The sequence below is a fragment of the Eleutherodactylus coqui genome, chromosome 3 (assembly GCF_035609145.1).
Source record: "Eleutherodactylus coqui strain aEleCoq1 chromosome 3, aEleCoq1.hap1, whole genome shotgun sequence".
In the NCBI taxonomy this organism is placed as follows: Eukaryota; Metazoa; Chordata; class Amphibia; order Anura; family Eleutherodactylidae; genus Eleutherodactylus; species Eleutherodactylus coqui.
This window is the reverse complement of record NC_089839.1, coordinates 65,925,244-65,943,884: the sequence shown is the minus strand read 5'-3', so window position 1 is coordinate 65,943,884 and position 18,641 is coordinate 65,925,244. Positions and strand designations below refer to the sequence as shown.

General features: G+C 45.3%; 1 protein-coding gene across 2 annotated transcripts in view; it reads right to left on the bottom strand.

Annotated features, from left to right (window-relative positions):
• Positions 1-4,989: 4,989 nt before the first annotated feature.
• MCM8 (minichromosome maintenance 8 homologous recombination repair factor) overlaps positions 4,990-18,641 on the bottom strand; it is a 52,325-nt gene continuing 38,673 nt past the window's right edge. For both annotated transcript variants that reach the window (XM_066595676.1, XM_066595677.1), the window contains 6 exons: positions 17,819-18,014; positions 14,734-14,953; positions 14,410-14,619; positions 12,190-12,266; positions 7,593-7,782; positions 4,990-5,209 (listed from right to left, as the gene is read on the bottom strand). In XM_066595676.1, coding sequence (XP_066451773.1) covers positions 5,117-5,209; positions 7,593-7,782; positions 12,190-12,266; positions 14,410-14,619; positions 14,734-14,953; positions 17,819-18,014 — 986 coding nt within the window. In that variant the 3' untranslated portion in view covers positions 4,990-5,116. The remainder of the gene's footprint in view (positions 5,210-7,592; positions 7,783-12,189; positions 12,267-14,409; positions 14,620-14,733; positions 14,954-17,818; positions 18,015-18,641) is intronic.

The window sequence follows — 18,641 nt, the reverse complement described above, 5'->3', positions numbered from 1 at the left end:
TCCTCTTTCTCCCCTGCAGGAAAACCCCAGCAGCCGCCTGACATGAAGGGAGTCCCCTCATCCCTGTGATGAAAGGAACCCCCAGTGGGACATTTAAAAAGTGCTGTTCAGAGGTCCTTCAGGCTGCTGCCGCAATCTCTCTTGTCCCAGCACATTTTTCCCATTGCTCATCAGTGTTTTTTCAACGCTGATACAGCTCAGGACTTCAGCGCGTTAAAGTTGTCCATTCGCGCTATATTTTTGCGCGGCTAATTTCTGCGTGCCTTTGCCGCCCATGTGAACAAGCCCTTACTATCGAGTTACTCTGTCAGACACAGAGATGGCTGTGAGATTAACACGCAAGGAGGACCGAGCTTGTGCCGATCTCCGGGAAGCGCAGGAGTCCTGGCAGTGGATCTCAACAGTCGACACCCTAACAGATCACCCATCCGCCATGGCACAGTTGGCAAATAGGTTCTGTGATGGACCTGCCAAAAAGTGGACATACCAAAACTGCCATAGGTGAAGCAATAGCAATGGCAGTCTTGGCAAATCTCTGCAAGAGCGCCCACATCAGAGCACCGACACATGTCACTGGAGAGCGGGGCAAGTCGAACCACGGGGCAGGTACTGGCTACACCCAAGATCCAGTTGCTGAGTTGCAGTATCAAATCAATGAGGATGATCCTGATCACCTTGTATGGAGGTCGCAGCAACTGCAGGAGGACCCACATTTCACAGAGACGGTAGCAAACACCTACGTGAACAAGGAAAACCTTTTCTACGCATCCGACACAAACCCACACTGAGCAGATCCCTCCAAGATGGTTGGCGCACAGAAAGTTGTAGCGCAGTGTGTGGGGTACGAAGATAGTGGGGCCATTTTTCATCAATGGTAACTTTACTGCTGCCAAATATCTGCAATTATTACATGACAAGGTGCAACAAAGATGGCACCTTCCCGGTGTTCTGCCAGCAGGATGGCGCCCCCCATTACCCACATTATGGATGTGATGTCTGAGTTTTTGGATCAGCAGCTACCAAGGAAGTGGAGTGAGTGTGGTACCCCAGTGGAGCGGCCCCAGCATTTGCTGGATCTCACCCCTCTGGACGTCTACCTGTGGGGTGATGCCAGGTCCAGGGTTTACGCAGTGATAATGGTGTGGCGCACGTGTAACAGCGGATCCTGGACGCCTATGCCACCATTTCTGCTGCAGTGTTGTTCTCACCGTGAATGGAGGAAGAGGAGAGCCTTGGCAATTCAAAATAACGGGAAGCACATTCTGCAGGGGATCATCGTGATCAATATCACAGAACAAGTGTTATAACCTTGGCAGGAATAAAGGTACACGACAGATTTAGATTCCTCATTGAATTCTCTATCAGGTACTTATGTCACATGTACCCCCCCTTTTGAAAATATCAACTTGGTTCCAAGCTCGCGGCTTTCAAAATGACCACCACCCCTCTCAGATTTGCCCCTTTCCCTTGAGCTACATGCCACACACAGGCTGGCATTCCCACCCACTGGTTTCTATTTCTTCAGGTGTCTCCAGCCTTTTGGCCCACCCTGGAGACATGAATGTGTCTCAGGGTGAGCAGCGGTAATGTAGGCAGACAGCAAGGAGGTCCCTGAATGGACCCGACTGGCCGTGCATGGCTTCTTCTAATACAATCACAAAGTGTCCCACCTTTGTGCAAGCTTTGTGTAATATCCTCCATCATGGACAGCCACAACCCTCTTCTTCTCTTCAATATATTTTTACCTGAACAGGGGATTGGGAGAGAAGTGCCATCTACTGTGGGTAAGCGGTACTGCAACTGATATGTGTGTGTACACTATCCTATCAAAAATATAGTCAGCAGAATGGATCGTGTCTTATTAGCAGGTCACGTGTCCTGAACCATGCCACATAAGATGCAGACCTTGGAGGTGTTAGACATAGTTTGTGGCAAAAACTGCACGCCATTAGATATACGGGTTATGCCACTGGACATAAGCCATCCATCACAAAGCACAATGCATCGCCAGTCTGTAATAGTGCAAGGAGCGTTGTCATTGGTCGGTTGAGCAATTGAAGAACGTTCTATGGAGTGATGAATCCCACTACTCCATCTTCAAATCAGAAGGCTGTACCCGAGTGTGGAGGAGCCCGGGGAACATCTTCTGCCTGAGTGTGTTGTGCCAACAGTTAAGTATGGCGGAGGTTCCCCTATGGCATGGGAATGTTTTACGTGGCACGGTCTTGGTCCATTGGCTGTAGTGACAAGAGCCATGACAATGGAGGTGTACTTGACATCCTAGCCAATAATGTGCTGCTGACAATGTGGTAATACTCTGGGAATGTGGAGCAATACTCCCTAAAGGACAACGTGCCTTGTCACACATCCAACAATGTTTTACAATGGTTTGATGATATGGATGTTCCATGATTAGACTGGCTTGTACAGAGTCCCGACCTGAACCCTATGTCACATCTCAAACGAACTGGAATGTTGGAACAGGAAATATGAACAGTGTCCATCTTCTTTAAGAGAACTCACCAGCAATTTGCAGGATGAATGGAGGGAAATACCAGCAGGAGTGTATAAAAAATGGCCAGCCTTTATATTAGAGGCCAAGCTCCTATTCACATCAATGGAAACTTTGCCTGTAATACCAACCCTGACCCTTGCAGTGGGAATGGAGCTGTCTGATTCATGCAAAAATCGGTCGCGTGTACAATCACACTGGCCCAGCAAACAGCTGATTGGTGAGGGTCCCCGGTGGCAGACCCCTGCTGATCTACTACTATTGAAGGCCAATCCTAAAGATGAGCTATCAATAGTTTAGAGCTAGACAACTCCTTTAAACATGCCCAGTGATATCTTGATTGATGTCTCAAGGCTGCTGAAGATGTCTTGCATTTCAAGTATTATTTGCCTGCACCACATTAAGGGATCCACAGCATGCACAGTCACTGTCTTTTGGGCGGTAATGTCAGAAATGAGGTCACTGTGCATGCACCGGATTCCTTAGTGCGGCACGAGGCGCAGAATACTTGACATGCAGGACATCTTCAGCAGCCCAAGTCGATAACGACTCTGGTAAGTGTGCCTAGAAGAAGGGAGAGGTGAAGACCCCATCAGACGCTTCAGCTGCCCCTCATACTGTGTATGAAGAGTGTCAACACGGAGATTTCTGGATTGGAACATCTATTAAAGGTAATAAAAGTAGTGTTATCATCACCAGGTCCCACAATACAGCTACCCTGTTTCACCAAAAATAAGACAGCGTCTTATTCTAATTTTAGCCCCAAAAGATGTGTGGGGGCTTATTTACAGGGGATGTCTTATTTTGAATCGGCTGAGCAGCGGTGAGCGATGGCCGCGGCTCAGTTAATTAAAAAATCCCTTCCCCACACATCGATGGCTGTGAATGGCTGAGCACGGGCCAATCGCAACCATTGCTTCCTGGAGGCGGGATTTATAAATCCAGTCACCTGAAAGGGATGTTGTATGAGCTCCAAGGACTATGGGAACCCAGCGGACCTCCAGAGCAACGGGAGGGACCTGCACGAGTCTTTTTTTTTTTTTAATGTTGTGTAGCTAGGGCTTATTTTTGGAGTAGGGCTTATATTTCAACCCTCCCCGAAAAATCGGGGTAGGGCTTATTTTCAGGGAAAGATGGTAGTTACACTACCAAAATGATGCCATGGATTTCTTTTAATATTGAGAACAATTGTGAAATAAACGCACCCTTTGTTCTTTAATACAACAATATACAGCCCCAACGCCCTCTACAAAGTGAAATATACACAAAATACCGGGTAATACATTTTTTCACGAAATCCTTTTACGGCAAAATCTGCACCATATAGACTCCGGCGTAGGTTCTCATCCAGATGAATGGGACACTCTATGATGTGGATTCCGGGGTGGATTAGATGCAGAATCGGCATAGCTACAACCTCGAATCTGCGGTGCAATTGGCCGGGTCAACAAGGCGCGCACAGTATGCAGACAATAGAACCCATTGATTTCAATGGGTTCATCCACAGGTGCGCATTTTGCGTGCGCAAACGAAAATGTGGCAACTCTATTTTCCTGTACATTTGCGCAGCAAAAGAACACATTTTGAACTCATTAACTAATTGGTCATTTTAATGGCCGAGAGCTTCAGTGCGTGCGTTTTCTTTGCACACACAAAAGCACAGCATGACGTACAAAAACGCGATGCAAATACGCATACAGCCACGTGACTCGGGCCTCAGGATTGTTTGCCATGAACGTCTCATTGGTAAGTTCATCATGTATACTGTATTTTCCATTCAGTTTCAAATACTTAAAGCAACGCTCCGGCACCAGAGGGGGTGGCGGGGGAGGGGTTTTTAAAAGTTGTTGTTCTCTCTGATCCATCGGTTCAGTGTCCTGATTTGGGGTGTTCAAGATAGCCCATGCAATCTTCAGATTACCTCTTTCTTCCCCACAGTGTGTTGGTCTACTACTTGTTCCCTAAGTGGTCAGAGCTGCTCATGTGATCAGTGCCGCCCAATCAGAGATCAGTGCACAGTGTGCATTAAATAGAAAATTACTGCAACCATCTTGGACAGCTGAAAACAGGGCCCCGAAATGATTAGATAAGAGGGGCGGCAGAGGAGAACAGCGGCAGGTAATAAACCCGCTGCTCCTCCAGTCCCGAGACAGAACTGGAGGGTCACTTTAATAGACGTTACTGCAGAGGCTTTGTACATAGAGATGAGCGAGTATACTCGCTAAGGCACATTACTCGAGTGAGTTGTGCCTTAGCCGAGTATCTCCCCGCTCGTCTCTAAAGATTCGGGGGCCGGCGGGGGCGGGGAGCGACGGGGGAGAGTGGGGAGGAACGGAGGGGAGATCTCTCTCTCCCTCTCTCCCCCCCCGCAACCCACCTGTCACCCGCGCTGGTTCCCGAATTTTTAGAGACGAGCGGCGAGATACTTGGCTAAGGCACTACTCGCTTGAGTAATGTGCCTTAGTGAGTATACTAGCTCATCTCTAATTGTACACCATGTGCTTTTAATACTGAACATCACTATACAAATACAAGAGAATTTAGAAACATTACATTAGAGCGGATTCTGATTACGTAGCGACCACGGAGCCCTCCTGAGACGTCCTACGTGGTCTGCAGCTGGTAGACTCTAGGTCCTTTCTTTAGAAGATACCCCTGGTCATTCAGGGACCCCACAAAACTTTCAAAGTCAGCAACCTGAGAGGAAACAAAGAAGAGAAACTGAGTGATAAACACCAATGTTGGCGACGTCCCTGCGACCCCCAGGAGCTCCGCCTCTCAACATATATCACTGTGATTCTCCGCTCGCGGACGTCAATTCATAGCATGCTGCGAATTGCCGTGACTCTCCGCGGTCAGCCTATCTATCTGACAACGGAGATCTATCTGCCGGCTCCTGCTCCCGGACGGCGGAGATCCCCCGCGGGATACCGCAACGCCCGTGGCCAGGCAGCCTAAGGAGTACAAAACATGTTCATTTGTCTACATAAATCCAGATTCACCACCAACTACAGTAGCTTCCTTTGTTCATTACCAAAATATTGACGATTTGAGTGTTGTATTGAAATTAACGAGCTGACGTGTAGATACATATTTAAAGATACTGAACATTTTATATAGATTTAAATCAAAATGTTTTTTAAGATGTTGGTCCTTTAACCCCTTAATGAGGCGGCCCCTTTTTCTTTTTCCATTTCCGTTTTTTCCTCCACCCTTCAAAAAAAATCGTAACTCCTTTATTTATCCATCGGCGTCGCTGTATGAGGGCTTGTTTTTTGCGGGACGAGTTGTATTTTTCAATGGTGCTATTTAAAGTACCATATAATGTACCGAAAAACTTTTAAAAAATTCTAAGTGGAGTAAAATGAAAAAAAAAACGCCATTTCGCCATCTTTTAGTGCATCTTGTTTCTACGGCGCACAAACGGCAACAAAAACGACATATTCTACGGGTCGGTACGATTGCTACGATACCAGACTTGTATAGTTTTTTTCCTACTATACTCCTCTTTTTTTTTCAAAGACATTTAATTTTTTTCAATTATTTTCTGCGGTCATTTTGTGCGCACAATAACTTCTTTATTTTTCCGTCGACGTAGTTCAGCGATGGCTCATTTTTTGCGGGATGTCCTGTAGTTTCCGATAGTATCAATTTGGAATACATACGACTTTTTGATCGCTTTTTATTGCGCTTTTTCTGGGAGACAGGGTGACTGAAAAAGTGCATTTCTGTCGTTCTTTATTTATTTTTTTGGACGACGTTCACCGTGCAGGAAAAATAATGCACTACTTTGATAGATCGGACTTTTACGGACGCGGCGATATCAAATACATATTTTTATTTTATGATTTAGATTTTTTAATAATAGATATGGCAAAAGGGGGGTGATTTAAACTTTTATAAATTATTTTTTTTTTACTTTACATTGAAGTCTCCCTGGGGGACTTTAACATGCGATACTTTGATCGCTCCTGCAGTATGACGTAATGCTATAGCATTACGTCATACTGCAATTTAACAGACAGTCTATCAAACCACCCGACGGGGCTGGCTTGATAGGCAGTCTGGTAAGGCAGCCCTGGGCCCTTTCATTAGGCCCCCGGCTGCCATGACACCTGCACGGCTCCCCCGATCTCACCGCGGGGGCGCTGTGCAGGACCAAATGCCGCTGTCAGAATTAATCAACCGATAGCGGCTATTGCCCGCGGGTGTCAGCTATTATAAACAGCTGACACCCGCACTGTATGAAGAGAGGTTGCCACGCAACCTCTCTTCATACATGCCCCGCCGCTCCATGACATACCGCTACGTCATGGAGCGGGAAGGGGTTAAAGGGCCACTTTGGCGAAAACCACATTTTCCCCCTCACCTGATTGGAGGTCTCTGCTGCATATTGCAGCCACTTACATGCCTGCCTGATGCTTATCAGGCACCATCTTGAGATTTTTTTTTACTTTCACTTTCAATCAATCCCATGATGCATCAGCACAGCAGTAGGTGAGGCTATAATATATTTGTCTGCTTGGGGGACAGTTTAGTTATCATTACCTTCTGCAGACCATAAGTATACAGTCAGTAGGATGAGCTGTGATCTCCTCTATTATGACTGTGCGACAGAAGCTGTGTGATCATCACCAGTAACTGCGACAGGAGGGTCTGAGTCCCCCTCTAGGCAATTTCGGTGGTAAATCCATGCCATAGCATCACACAGACTGAGAAACTGACTACAAAATGATTCCATAAACCCCAAGTAGCTCTGAGCTGGTCAGAATTGAGATCACATGACCATTTGAGAAGAAAGCGGCTAGAGGATTCAGACAGAAAAAAATAACTAACCAAGAAAACCATAGCTCTTGTGTATACGGGGGAAAGCTACATAATGAATGAATTTAAAAAAAAGTCACTGTACTGTCCCTTTAAATACTAGGGGATACTGATCGGGAAGGGCAGGCCTGTCTAGTTATGTAGCGAGACATCCTCTTGTCTTGTTAGATATCAACTCAACAGAAGTAGAGATCTTAAGGACTTTTCATTTCCGGTAATGAGCAGGTTTGGAGGACAAGCTCATGTGTCGCCCTACCTGCATCTGCATCTCCCTTGCAATCTGCCGGAGTTGTTGATACTCGAATAGGTTATTGTAGGTTCTCTCTGCAATTCTGTTAAGGGCGGAAACAAACTTCTTGGCTTGTGATCGATTGCTCATTCCAGAGCCGTGCTGAGACCTGTTGAAGTCCAATTTCCCAAACTCATCTGAGTATGTTCCAAGTAAACTACAGGGGACAAAAACAATGGTTGTCAGAGCCCCAAAGCAACCCAATTCTACAATCTCCAAATCTCTATAGTTAAAGGGGTTGTACCGAGATTGCAATCACTGCTGAGACCCCTCCACTGATCTCCAAAACAGGGCCCCTGTGTCCCGTTCTGCCTGTCATTGTGGGGGCTGGTTTTCTGCTTACTTCCGTTTACAGTGATGCCAGGCATGTGCGGTCAGCACTCCATTCATTTCAATAGGACTGACGGAAATACCTGAGCGGGTCCAGCTTGTAGATAGTGACTGGTCTGCTGGTGTGCTTGTACGACCAGAATTCTGTTCAAGTTCCTCCTCACTGGTGGTGGTGGGGATTACTGCACCCCTCCTCCAAGTGGGGGGGTGCAGTAATCCCGCAGTGAGGAGGATGGGGGACACGGGACTCCCAATCTTGAGATTGGCAAGGGTCTCAGAAGTGAGACCCCAGAGATCAGAAAGTTATTCCCTATTCTATGGATAAGAGATAACTTGTAATCTTGGTACAATCCTATTAAAGAAAAGGACAATAGAAATGTAGGAGGCGATTACGCTTTTTTTTGTTTTTTTTTTAGACAAGTCGAGTTTTCAACCCAATGTAATGGCTGCCAATCAACACGCCTGACAATCGGCGCTTGTTCAATCTTCTTTGACACGGGCCGAATCAGCTTTTGGGGACGAACGATGATTACTACAATAATTCATCCCCGTAAGCCGTCTGTACGTCTCCTGGTTCACACGGATCAGCAATCAGCTGATGACATGGGCTGATTGTTGGTCCCTTTACCCGGTCCGACTGTCGTGTGAACAGCTGTCAGAGGAACGTGTAGTAAAAGGACATTTGCTCTCTGAGGTCAACTATAAAACTGCACAGCAATACTAGTGCTGATTCTGAAATCCCCCAAGGGAAGGAGACATCTGCCCAGCTTTCCTCCATGTGAGCCAGCAAGCTCCGTCTCATCTCCCCAGCTTCTCCATGAACACAGTGGGCCACATTTACTATTGAAAAAAATTAGGTTTTTTTGGCACAAATTGCACCACAAAACGATCTTACATAGTTTGCAATACGTTTATTGAGTGTTTTTGGGGTTTACACTCATGGATGAAAAATCATGGCATGCTTCATTTTCCTGCTGTGTTCGCACGGACAGCTTCCATTGAAGTAAATGGAAGCCGACTGACCCGTTGCCGTCCACAAGGCCGTGGATTCCACTGGAAAAGCAGGAGTTAAAAAAAAAAAATTTGTAAAGAATCTGTAGTGCGCATGTCCGACGGCAAGCCATGCGGACCATCCACAGTACAGATAAAGATCAAGAAAGCAGGTATGCACGGATGCCACTGCTGCCAATGCCTGATTCCAGTCAGACACTGGACAGTCTAAGGCCCAATGCACACGGGTGTATTTTCACTGCGGGATCCAGAGTGAGCGTTCGCATCTGGATTCCGTAGCAAATACTGCCCATAGACATGCTTTGCAAAATGCTTTTCCATGCCCACGAGCGGAAGTCAACTACGAGGAGAGATAACAGCATGTCTTATTCTAGTGCGAGCCTCACACGGACAGCTTCCATTGCAGTCAATGGAAGCCGTCCGTCCTACGACAGGTCACTGCAGATCCGCATCATTACTGGCTCGTCATTCTCTGCACTGCACATGCGGTGGCACATCCGCAGAGAAGAGAGAAGCCAACATGACAGGTATGCGGTGTCACTGCCGGGGCACAGGGTCTGATTCCTCTGCGAGATCTCGCAATCGGAATCCGACCCGGCTGTGTGCATTCGGCCTAAAGATACGCCAGATGCATCACTGTGATAAATCTGGAACATTTAAAGACTGGCGAAGTTTGCACTGTCTAATTAGACAAAATCTGTAAATCTGCTGTGTCCCGTGTTTCGTACTAAGGAGTGCGTAACACATGAAACAAATAACTGAAACTTTAAATATACAATGACAATTCTCTCCAGGCTTTCGGAAGCATTGTCTTTATATAAATGCGTGTATTTAGGGCTGAAAATCATCACAATGGGGTTTAAATGAAAAACTTTGGTTTTCAGCGCTTATCTCTTCTCTCTTGAACTTCTTATCCGCAAATGTAGGACCACAGCAATAATATACTTTGATGCAACTTACTGCATGCAAATGACAGAAGGAGGCCATACTTACTGGTATACCGATATGAAATACAAGGGCAGCTGTAGAGAGCGCATCCTAGGTTGGAAGACTCCTTTTACACAGAGCAATAAACTGTTCGCACGAGTGAAGGTCAGAGTTCGCTCGTGCAACCCATTTGTACCGGCAGATACATCGTTCGCAATGGTGTTCACAAATTGTTGACATTCACTGCGCCAGTAAATGTGAACGACTAAATGATCGCTGTTCACACAGCGACGAGCGAACGATTATTTGTATGCCTGCATAAAAATGAGTAAAGAACAAGAAGCGAACTAATTATCATTCGTCATTCAATCGGAATCCTAAAGCTCCAGCCGGAATCTGAACAATAGTCGTCCCGTGTTAATGCATGTAGCGACTGAACGACTGTCTGCTTACTATGAATTGAGGCATTTGGGGGAACACGCTCTCTGGCCGGCTCTACCTCTATTCCGGCAGCACTGTGAGCGATGCCAACGATACTCGCTCTTAACAGCACAGGAGCAAGCATCATTATCTGCCCGACAGCTCGCCCTGTGTAAATGGACCATGAGCCACCGTGGTGCACTACACATATCAGTGGGACTGGCACCCTTTGTATGCCTTATCTATGTGTAATACTAAGCAGCCGCTCCCCCCAATATGTGGTAGGTGTGCGAATTGCTATTCATCACTATCATGCACCTGCGCGATGCTCCTCCATATAGGAATTAGTCTGTCCGCATACTGTGAGACATGGTGTCCATACCTGCCCTTGTATGGGAACCCTATTGCATAAATGATTTTCATTTAAAAAAACAAATCTTGTAATTTGTATAGCGTCAAATTATTTTGCAGCACTTTCAGGTAGTTTATTTATAACCCCCCACCAAGCTGGGTTCTCATTTTACCAACTACAGATGGATGCAAAGCTGGGCCAACCTTGAGCCGGCTACCTGAACCATGCAGGAATTGAACCCGCAAACCTTCAGCTCGTGAGTGAGAGCTTAGAATGCATTTCTGCTGCCTTAACACTCTGCGCCAAACAAGGCTCTAATATATGCCTTTAAGTTTTTAAAAAGTGCCCACCAAAGGTGCCCGTAGATTTTACAATCCAACCAATCGCTTTTAATATTGTGCCGCCTAGACATAATCTTGCTTCGTAGGTAGTTAGGAAAGTGTCCATTATAATCTAGGTTAGTCTATAATACTCAATGGTGACCATATGATTGCCTGGACACCGTGCTTTCCTAGCACCACCACCTCTTTACTCTATCAATTGATGGGGGGGCACATCCTAGAGACAGGCCACCACCTGTGATGAGACAACATGTTTAACAACTTATGTAAATGAGAATATTTATCGTCTGTACGGAAAATGTCCCAAATTTGCAACGTTTTAACTAATATGCTCACGTAAAGGCCTTATGCACATGGGCGGAATTTTTGTTGGAGAATCCTGGGCTAGCGTCCGCCTCCGGGTTCACAGCAATAACCCTCCATAGCATGCTATGGAAAAACGATTCTTCATGCACACGAGCGAAAACCAATTCCGGTTTCCACTTGCGGATGAAAAATCACAGAAGGCTTCATTTTCCTGCAGTTCCCGCACAAACAGCTTCCATTGAAGTCAGTGAAAGCCATCCGTTGACACTGCGAATGGGCAGCGGATTCCTGCACAAGTCCGACAACGAGCCGCATGGACCATCCACAATAAGGAGAAGCCGAAAGAAGATAGGTCCCGTACGGCCGCCGCCGAAGAAGATGACAGGTACGCCGTTGCCGGAATCCAGACCTCCCGTGTACATGAGGCCCTTGGAGTATTTCTTTAAAAGGTCTGTGCGTCCCTTTCCCTTGCGTGGCATGACACCAGGAGGGGTAAACTGCATATAAACACCTGGTTTCCACATGGATGTAACCAAAGAATGCAATTTTGATAGCACTAGAGTTGCACCATTTCAGTGGGCAGTAGGTGCAACTTTTCTGCCGTGTGACTTGCCGTATTAAAGAAACAAATAATTGGGTGAGGAAGCGGACGCACAGCCAAGTCGTACCAAATTTACATATGCCATGTGACGATGCGCCACTGGGAATAAACGGACCGAAGTCCCAGTTGCTTGGATTCCTTAGCACACTGCCTCCATTACACCCATGTAGAAGGTTCTGAGCAACGACAACGACGGAAAAAAAAGTTTGCATTTAACTGAACTGATGAAATCTGTAAATCACCGATGCAGAAGTTGGCGTTTTGGGACTTGATTACCTGTACTTCATTATCTGGACGACGTCCTCAGCGTCTCCTCTGGTGGCCTCCTCCCTCAGCTCTAGTTTTGCCCGGGCCTGGGTACAACACAGGACTGTTTTAACTTTCAAAATACATCATATAATAGTAGTTAGTTTAAAAGGATTGACTTTTTGAGACATTTAACCCCTTCCTACTGCAGCCCTTTTTGTTTTTCTCATTTCTATTTTCCATCCCACTTTCAAAAAAAATTTTTTTTTACTTTTATGGCAACTTAGCTACATGAGGGCTTGTTTTTTTCAGGAATTGTATTTTTTAATGCTACAATTTATTCGGCCATATCATATATTGAAAAACTTTTCTAAGTAGGGTGAAATGGGAAAAAAAACTGAGAGATTTTTTTTTTGGGGGGGGGGTTGCTTTTGCAGGCATTCAAGGTGCAGTAAAAATGATGTGCTATCTTTATTCTGTGGGTCAGTAAATGTACAGCCATACTAAATTTATATAGCTTATTAAGTTATGACTACTTGAAAAAATAAAACACTTTTGTTAAAAGATTGCTTTCTGTTGCCATTTTTTGAGCCCCATGACTTTATTTTCCCGTCGATGGGATTGTGTGAGGGCTCGTTTTTTGTGGGCTGATCCATTTTGGAGAAAATACGACCTCTTGTTCCCTTTTTATTCTTTTTTTTTTTTCCAGAAAAAAAAGGGTGACAAAAAATTCTGGCATTGTGTGGGATTAATAAAGCGATATTTTAAAAGATAGGATTTTTACAGAAGCAGCAATTTTTCACTTCTTTGTGATGCTAGGACTAAAGAAAAGGCTCTTTTTTGAGCCGCTAGGAAATTTTATTCTTTTCCCCATCAAAAAAATCTTTATTTTGCCAATTTTTTACAGGTTTTTAGTCCCCTTAGGGGTCTTAAACTTGATAGTTGCATCGCTTATACGGTATAATACAATATCATAGTATTGCATATACTGGCTTTTTTTCCCAGCATTCTATTAAGATGTGCCACAGGCATGTCTTCGTAGGCAATAATCCATGCCAGCCCCAGGGGCCTTCAAAAGTCACCCTGACATGGCACCCGGATCTCACCACACAAGGAAGTGTCCGGGACACCCGAGTTCCAATAGAGACAATTAAAGGGGATGTACCAGAATTGGTGGGGGTATACCTTGCTAATTGGTGGGGGTTTGACCATTGACTTACGTGTTCTGCTCTGCCTGTCACTTTGGGGGAGGGTCACTTCTCCCCCGTAGTGACATCATTGTGAATGGAGTGCTGGCTGCGCATGCACGGTCAGTGCTCCATTCATTTCTATAGGGCTGACAGAAATAGCGGAGCAGGTGCCACTCAGCTATCTCCAGAGTCTCACTGAAAGAGAGTGGAGCACTAGTGCGCTTGCGCTCCATCCAGTCTCCTCCTTACAGTGTGAAGTTGGGGGCAGTAACCTTGCAGTGAGGTAGAAAGGTAACATGGGAACCCCATTTTTGAGATTAGCGGGGGTCTCAGCAGTGAGACCCCCACCGATCAACAAGTTATCCCTTATCCTGTGGATGGGGAATAACTTGCTGTTGTGGTACAACCCTTTTAAATGCCACCATCAGAATTGATAGCAGAATTTAGAGGGTTAACAGTTGCGATTGGCGATATTGGCAAGATGTCAGCTGTCAAAGTTGACAGACACTCACCATGTATGGAGTGGGCTCTGCTCCTGAGCCCACTCCATACACTGACACCCGGCGTGTACGGTGCACATCAGGAAGGGGTTAAAGAGATGACTTGTCCGTTTTAGTAAATAATTATATTATCAATTCTTTCCTTAGAACTCGTACAATAAGTTGTTTTGGAAGTCTTTGGATTGTCCAATATTTCTGATTTTCTATGCGAACCGTGCCTCTGATATTTGATATTATTACCTATATGTGCTGCGGCCTTATAGAATATACACACTGCTGCAGATCACATTAAAAGTAACGGTGTATGTCAGTGTTCCCCAACTCCAGTCCTCAGGGACCGCCAACAGGTCATGTTTTCAGGATTTCCTCAGTGTTGCACAGGTGATGTCATTATTGTCGGTGCCTCAGACATTGCCACAGGGGTTCCTACTATAGAAGATCCTGAAAACATGACCTGTTGGTGGTCCCTGAGGACTGGAGTTGGGGACCCCTGGCGTATGTGGTTCATGTCTGGGTTCATGGAGCACATTGTTTGCTTGCTGCATACAGACGTTCAGTACCTCCGTTAAACGTATTAAGGACTCCAGTTGTCTGGTGGTTATGGGAGTGCCGTCCGCACCCTGGTTCTGTCTCCGGAGCTCCAGGTAGAAGTTCTGGAGGACCTGAGCCGCATCCTGGGACAGTTTGGGCTGCACATACTGTCTGGCATAACCAATATATTTTCGTAACAGCTGGTGTGGAATGGCATCAATATGTTCCCCGGGCCGGACCTGGCAGAAACCAAACCAGCTCTTTATTCTCTTACACTATATTTAGGACTTATAAACATGGGGTGAAAATGTCCAAATTACTGGATATGATATAACAGTAGTAATTAGCAGTACCTTTAATCTCTCCTTTAAAGGCCTGTCAGAAGTGACCTCGAGGACAGAGATGTTGGAGTCCTGTGTCCCCGCACGGGTTACATTGGCGCTGCTCGTGACCTGCTTTGACCCAGCCCTCATGGCCATGACATGTTCTGACAGTAAATGGTCGTGGTCTTCGTTAGGGGTATCAAGCAGGATGAACACCAAGTCAAAGCGTGACAGTAAAGCACTTCCCATTCTGTAAGGTGAAACAACAACATATTAATTGTGGTTTGCACATACAGTGTGATCACTTTACGGTTCATTAGACATTTTCTACAAGAATATTATACAGTTTGGTCTTTCTGCGCCATAGAGGCATAGAGCACACTCCGGTGCCTGATCAGGAACAGGAATCCTTCTGCCTTTAGAGGAAGTTAACCCCTTAGTGACAAAGCTTTTTTTAGTTTTTTCCTCCCCCCTTTAAAAAAATCGTAACGCCTTTATTTATCCATTGACATAGCTGTATGAGGGCTCATTGTTTGCAGGATGTCCTGTAGTTTGTGTTGGTACCATTCTGGAATACATATGACTTTTTGATTGCTTTTTATTGCATTTTTTCTTGGGGACAGGGTAATGAAAAAGGCGCATTTCTGGCGCTCTTTTTTTTGGGGGGGGGGGACGTTAGACGTGCGAGGTAAATAATGCATTATTTTGATAAATAAGACTTTTACGGATGCAGCGATACCAAATATGTATGTTTTTTTTATTATTTAGATTCTTTTATTAGAAATATGGCAAAAAGCATGGGGGGGGGTTAAACTTTTATTACTTTTTTTTAAATAATTAGTAAAACTTTATTGATCTTATTTTTACTTTTTTTACTTCTTTTAGTCCCCAGCGGGGGACAACAACTTGTGATGCTTTGATCACTCCTGCAGTATGATGTATTACCATAGCATTACATCATACTACGATCGAGCGGACAGTCTATCAAGCCACTCCAGGGGCACAGCTAGATAGGCATTCTGCCATGACAGCCCTGGGGCCTTTCAGAAGGCCCCCAACTGTCATGACACCCGCACGGCTCGCTGCGATCTCATCGGGGGTATTAAATGCCACTATCAGAATTGTCAGCGGAATTTAAAAGATTAACAGCTTTGATGGGCTCCGCGGCTTACCAGAGCTGTTGCTGGGCGGCTGTAGGATACAGCCAGCACCCACGTTGTATGGAGGGAGATCGTCAGCTGCAGCACGTAAAAACATGATAGGCCAGTCACTAAGGGGTTAAAGGGATTTTCCAGGAAATTATTATTGATGACCTACCTTCAGCATAAGTCATCAATAGTTGATTGGCTGGGGTCCACCGTATGGGAACCTGGCCAATTAGCTTATTAGGTGCCCACTGTCAGCGCCAAATTACACAGGGGTCAGAGCAGAATCTGCAGGTCAAATCTCATTAAAATCAATGGAAGCTGTGCCTACACTGAGAGTGGAGCAGTAGATTCTGCTCTGACCCATGTATTTTGGTGCTGACAATGGGTGCCCAGTCAGCTGATCAGCCGGGGTCCCGAGTGGCAGACCTCAGTCAATCAACCATCCTGAAGACAGGTCATCAATAATATTTTCCTGGAAAACCCTTTATCCCACCAAAACTATTTACCACCTATCCACAACATAGGTTATAAATATATGATTGCTGCCAGGACCCTCGGGGATCACGGGAACTTTTCTGCCCTAGTTCCCTGAATGAATGGAGCAGCACTGCAAATTCGTGACCACCACTCCATTCACCTGGGGAACCAGGAGGTGTGCAGTTCTTGTGATCCATGGAAGTCCCTGTAGTCAGACTACAAGCGATCATACATTCTCAAATGTAATCAAAATTATTTAACCCCCTTTGCAAATTAGATTTATTTGCCAAATTTACAAATTTTTCAGCAGTTTGCAAAAAAACTAAGATTTCTCAGGAGGGTCTCTCAGAAGCTGGTGTCTGGCTATCCATCAACGTTTGCAGAAGAGCATTATAGCAAAAGCTAACTAATGGTTAGGCGACAGCGATCTAGGTGCTCTATTTTTTATACTCAGCTACTTCCTGCGGTGCCTGCTGCTGAAGTCCATGCACCAGAGTCTATGGGGGTTCCAAGTCTATGGGAGAACTCGTGCATAGGACTCTGAAAAGAGTCAGATTTTAATCCAGTGTGAAGACTTCAGCGGTGGCCAATGTGGGAACCAGAAAGCAGGCGAGTATAAAAAATACATTCCCCGGCTCCCCGTCACCTCCACTAACAGTACCAGAAATTCCCTTTAATTTGTTCTTGTGTGATTCTTTTTTTGTGTGAAAGTTTGTAGATTTGGCAAATAACTGCAAATTGCAATGGAGGTGGAATAAATTTGATGGCAACTGTATTCGCTACCCTGCGGATAGATGAAAAATTATTTAATAGGCATAAAAAAGTGCATATAAAGTGTATAATACAGGTATTATCTGCTTTGCCAGATCCCCGGAAGGTACTTCCAATGAGTCTCTGAAGCAGCAAACCTTTGCCAAGTCAAGAGTGGGCAATATGCTGTGAAGCAATGGCCTTCTCTCAGGACAAGCAGGGCAGCCCTACAAGTGGGCAGTGTACAACTTAAAACTAAAGTATTATGCGATGGTTTACATCCAGCAAACCAATCATCATTGTAGAACCAGAGAAGTTTGTTTTAGTTCATCTATGCGACGACCATAATCTTACGCCCCCATTCATCGGTAGACCTGTAGATGTCACTCTTACCGTGCGTTGCTTGCAGACAATAACTAGGGAACACGGTTATATTGTACTTACGGCTTTATGGAAAAATCATACACGTCCATCTAGATTTATAGGCTTGCATGGTTTCATTTGCCTCCCTGGTACCCCTGAACATAATCAGTGTGGGGAGGTTTCTCAGGAGTAGAGCTGTAAAACTAAGGGTACTCAAACAAGTGATTTTCAGCTATAGTCATCCCAGCTAGAAGTGGAAAACGATGTACGGAGGGAGAAATCGCTTATTCGCGTTGTCTCGGTGTGTTTTGTCAAGCATGTATGACAAATTACAGCGATGTTTCCCCCTAACCCAACAAAATACCCCATTGACTTACTTGAGGTTCTCTGAAACAGTCTTGCCCTTGTTGTAGTGTCCTCCCACTGGGTTGGCAGCAGCAATGATAGAGGTCCGGGCTGGTAAACTGCAGACAATGCCAGCTTTGGCAAGGCTAATGCTCTGCTGTTCCATGGCTTCCAGTAAAGCCTGGTGCTGGTTACCCATCTTATCAAACTCATCTATTCCACACACACCTGATGGGAAAAAGCATAGAAATGACTACAGAACAGACGTTTGCAGCATATAAAGACTTGGAGATATGATTCTTTTGACAAAACTTTAACCCCTTAAGAACCAGGCCTATTTTAGTGTTCAGGACTGCATTCAGAGAGCCAATACTTCTTAAAGGATTGGTTATCAATAATTGCTAGCTGGAGATTCACCATTTGGAACCCCGACGATGGGCACTCGAGTGGGCACCGCTGTCGCTTAATTCATGCCAGGCACAGTGCCATACATTGTATAACAGTTGCGCCTGGTTTTGCGGTTCAGTCCCATTCACTCGAATGCAACTGAACTGATCTCAGGTCAAGTGACTAATGAACACGATAAAACAGGTGTTACAAGACCTCACAGTGCTCATTTAGGTGCCACAACCTCTTCAATTAGCTGATCGACGGGGATCCCAAGCAGCAGACTCTCACTAATCAATTATTGACAACCTATCCTGAGGTTATCAATAGCGAAGTCCCACAAAACTACTTTAATTTTTCTAGGGACGTAGCTGTATGGGGTACATAACTTACTGATTAACTCCAACTTTTTCTGAAGGGAGGAGGCAATTCCACCATTCTTTTGCCGTTTTAAATTTACGCCCGTGA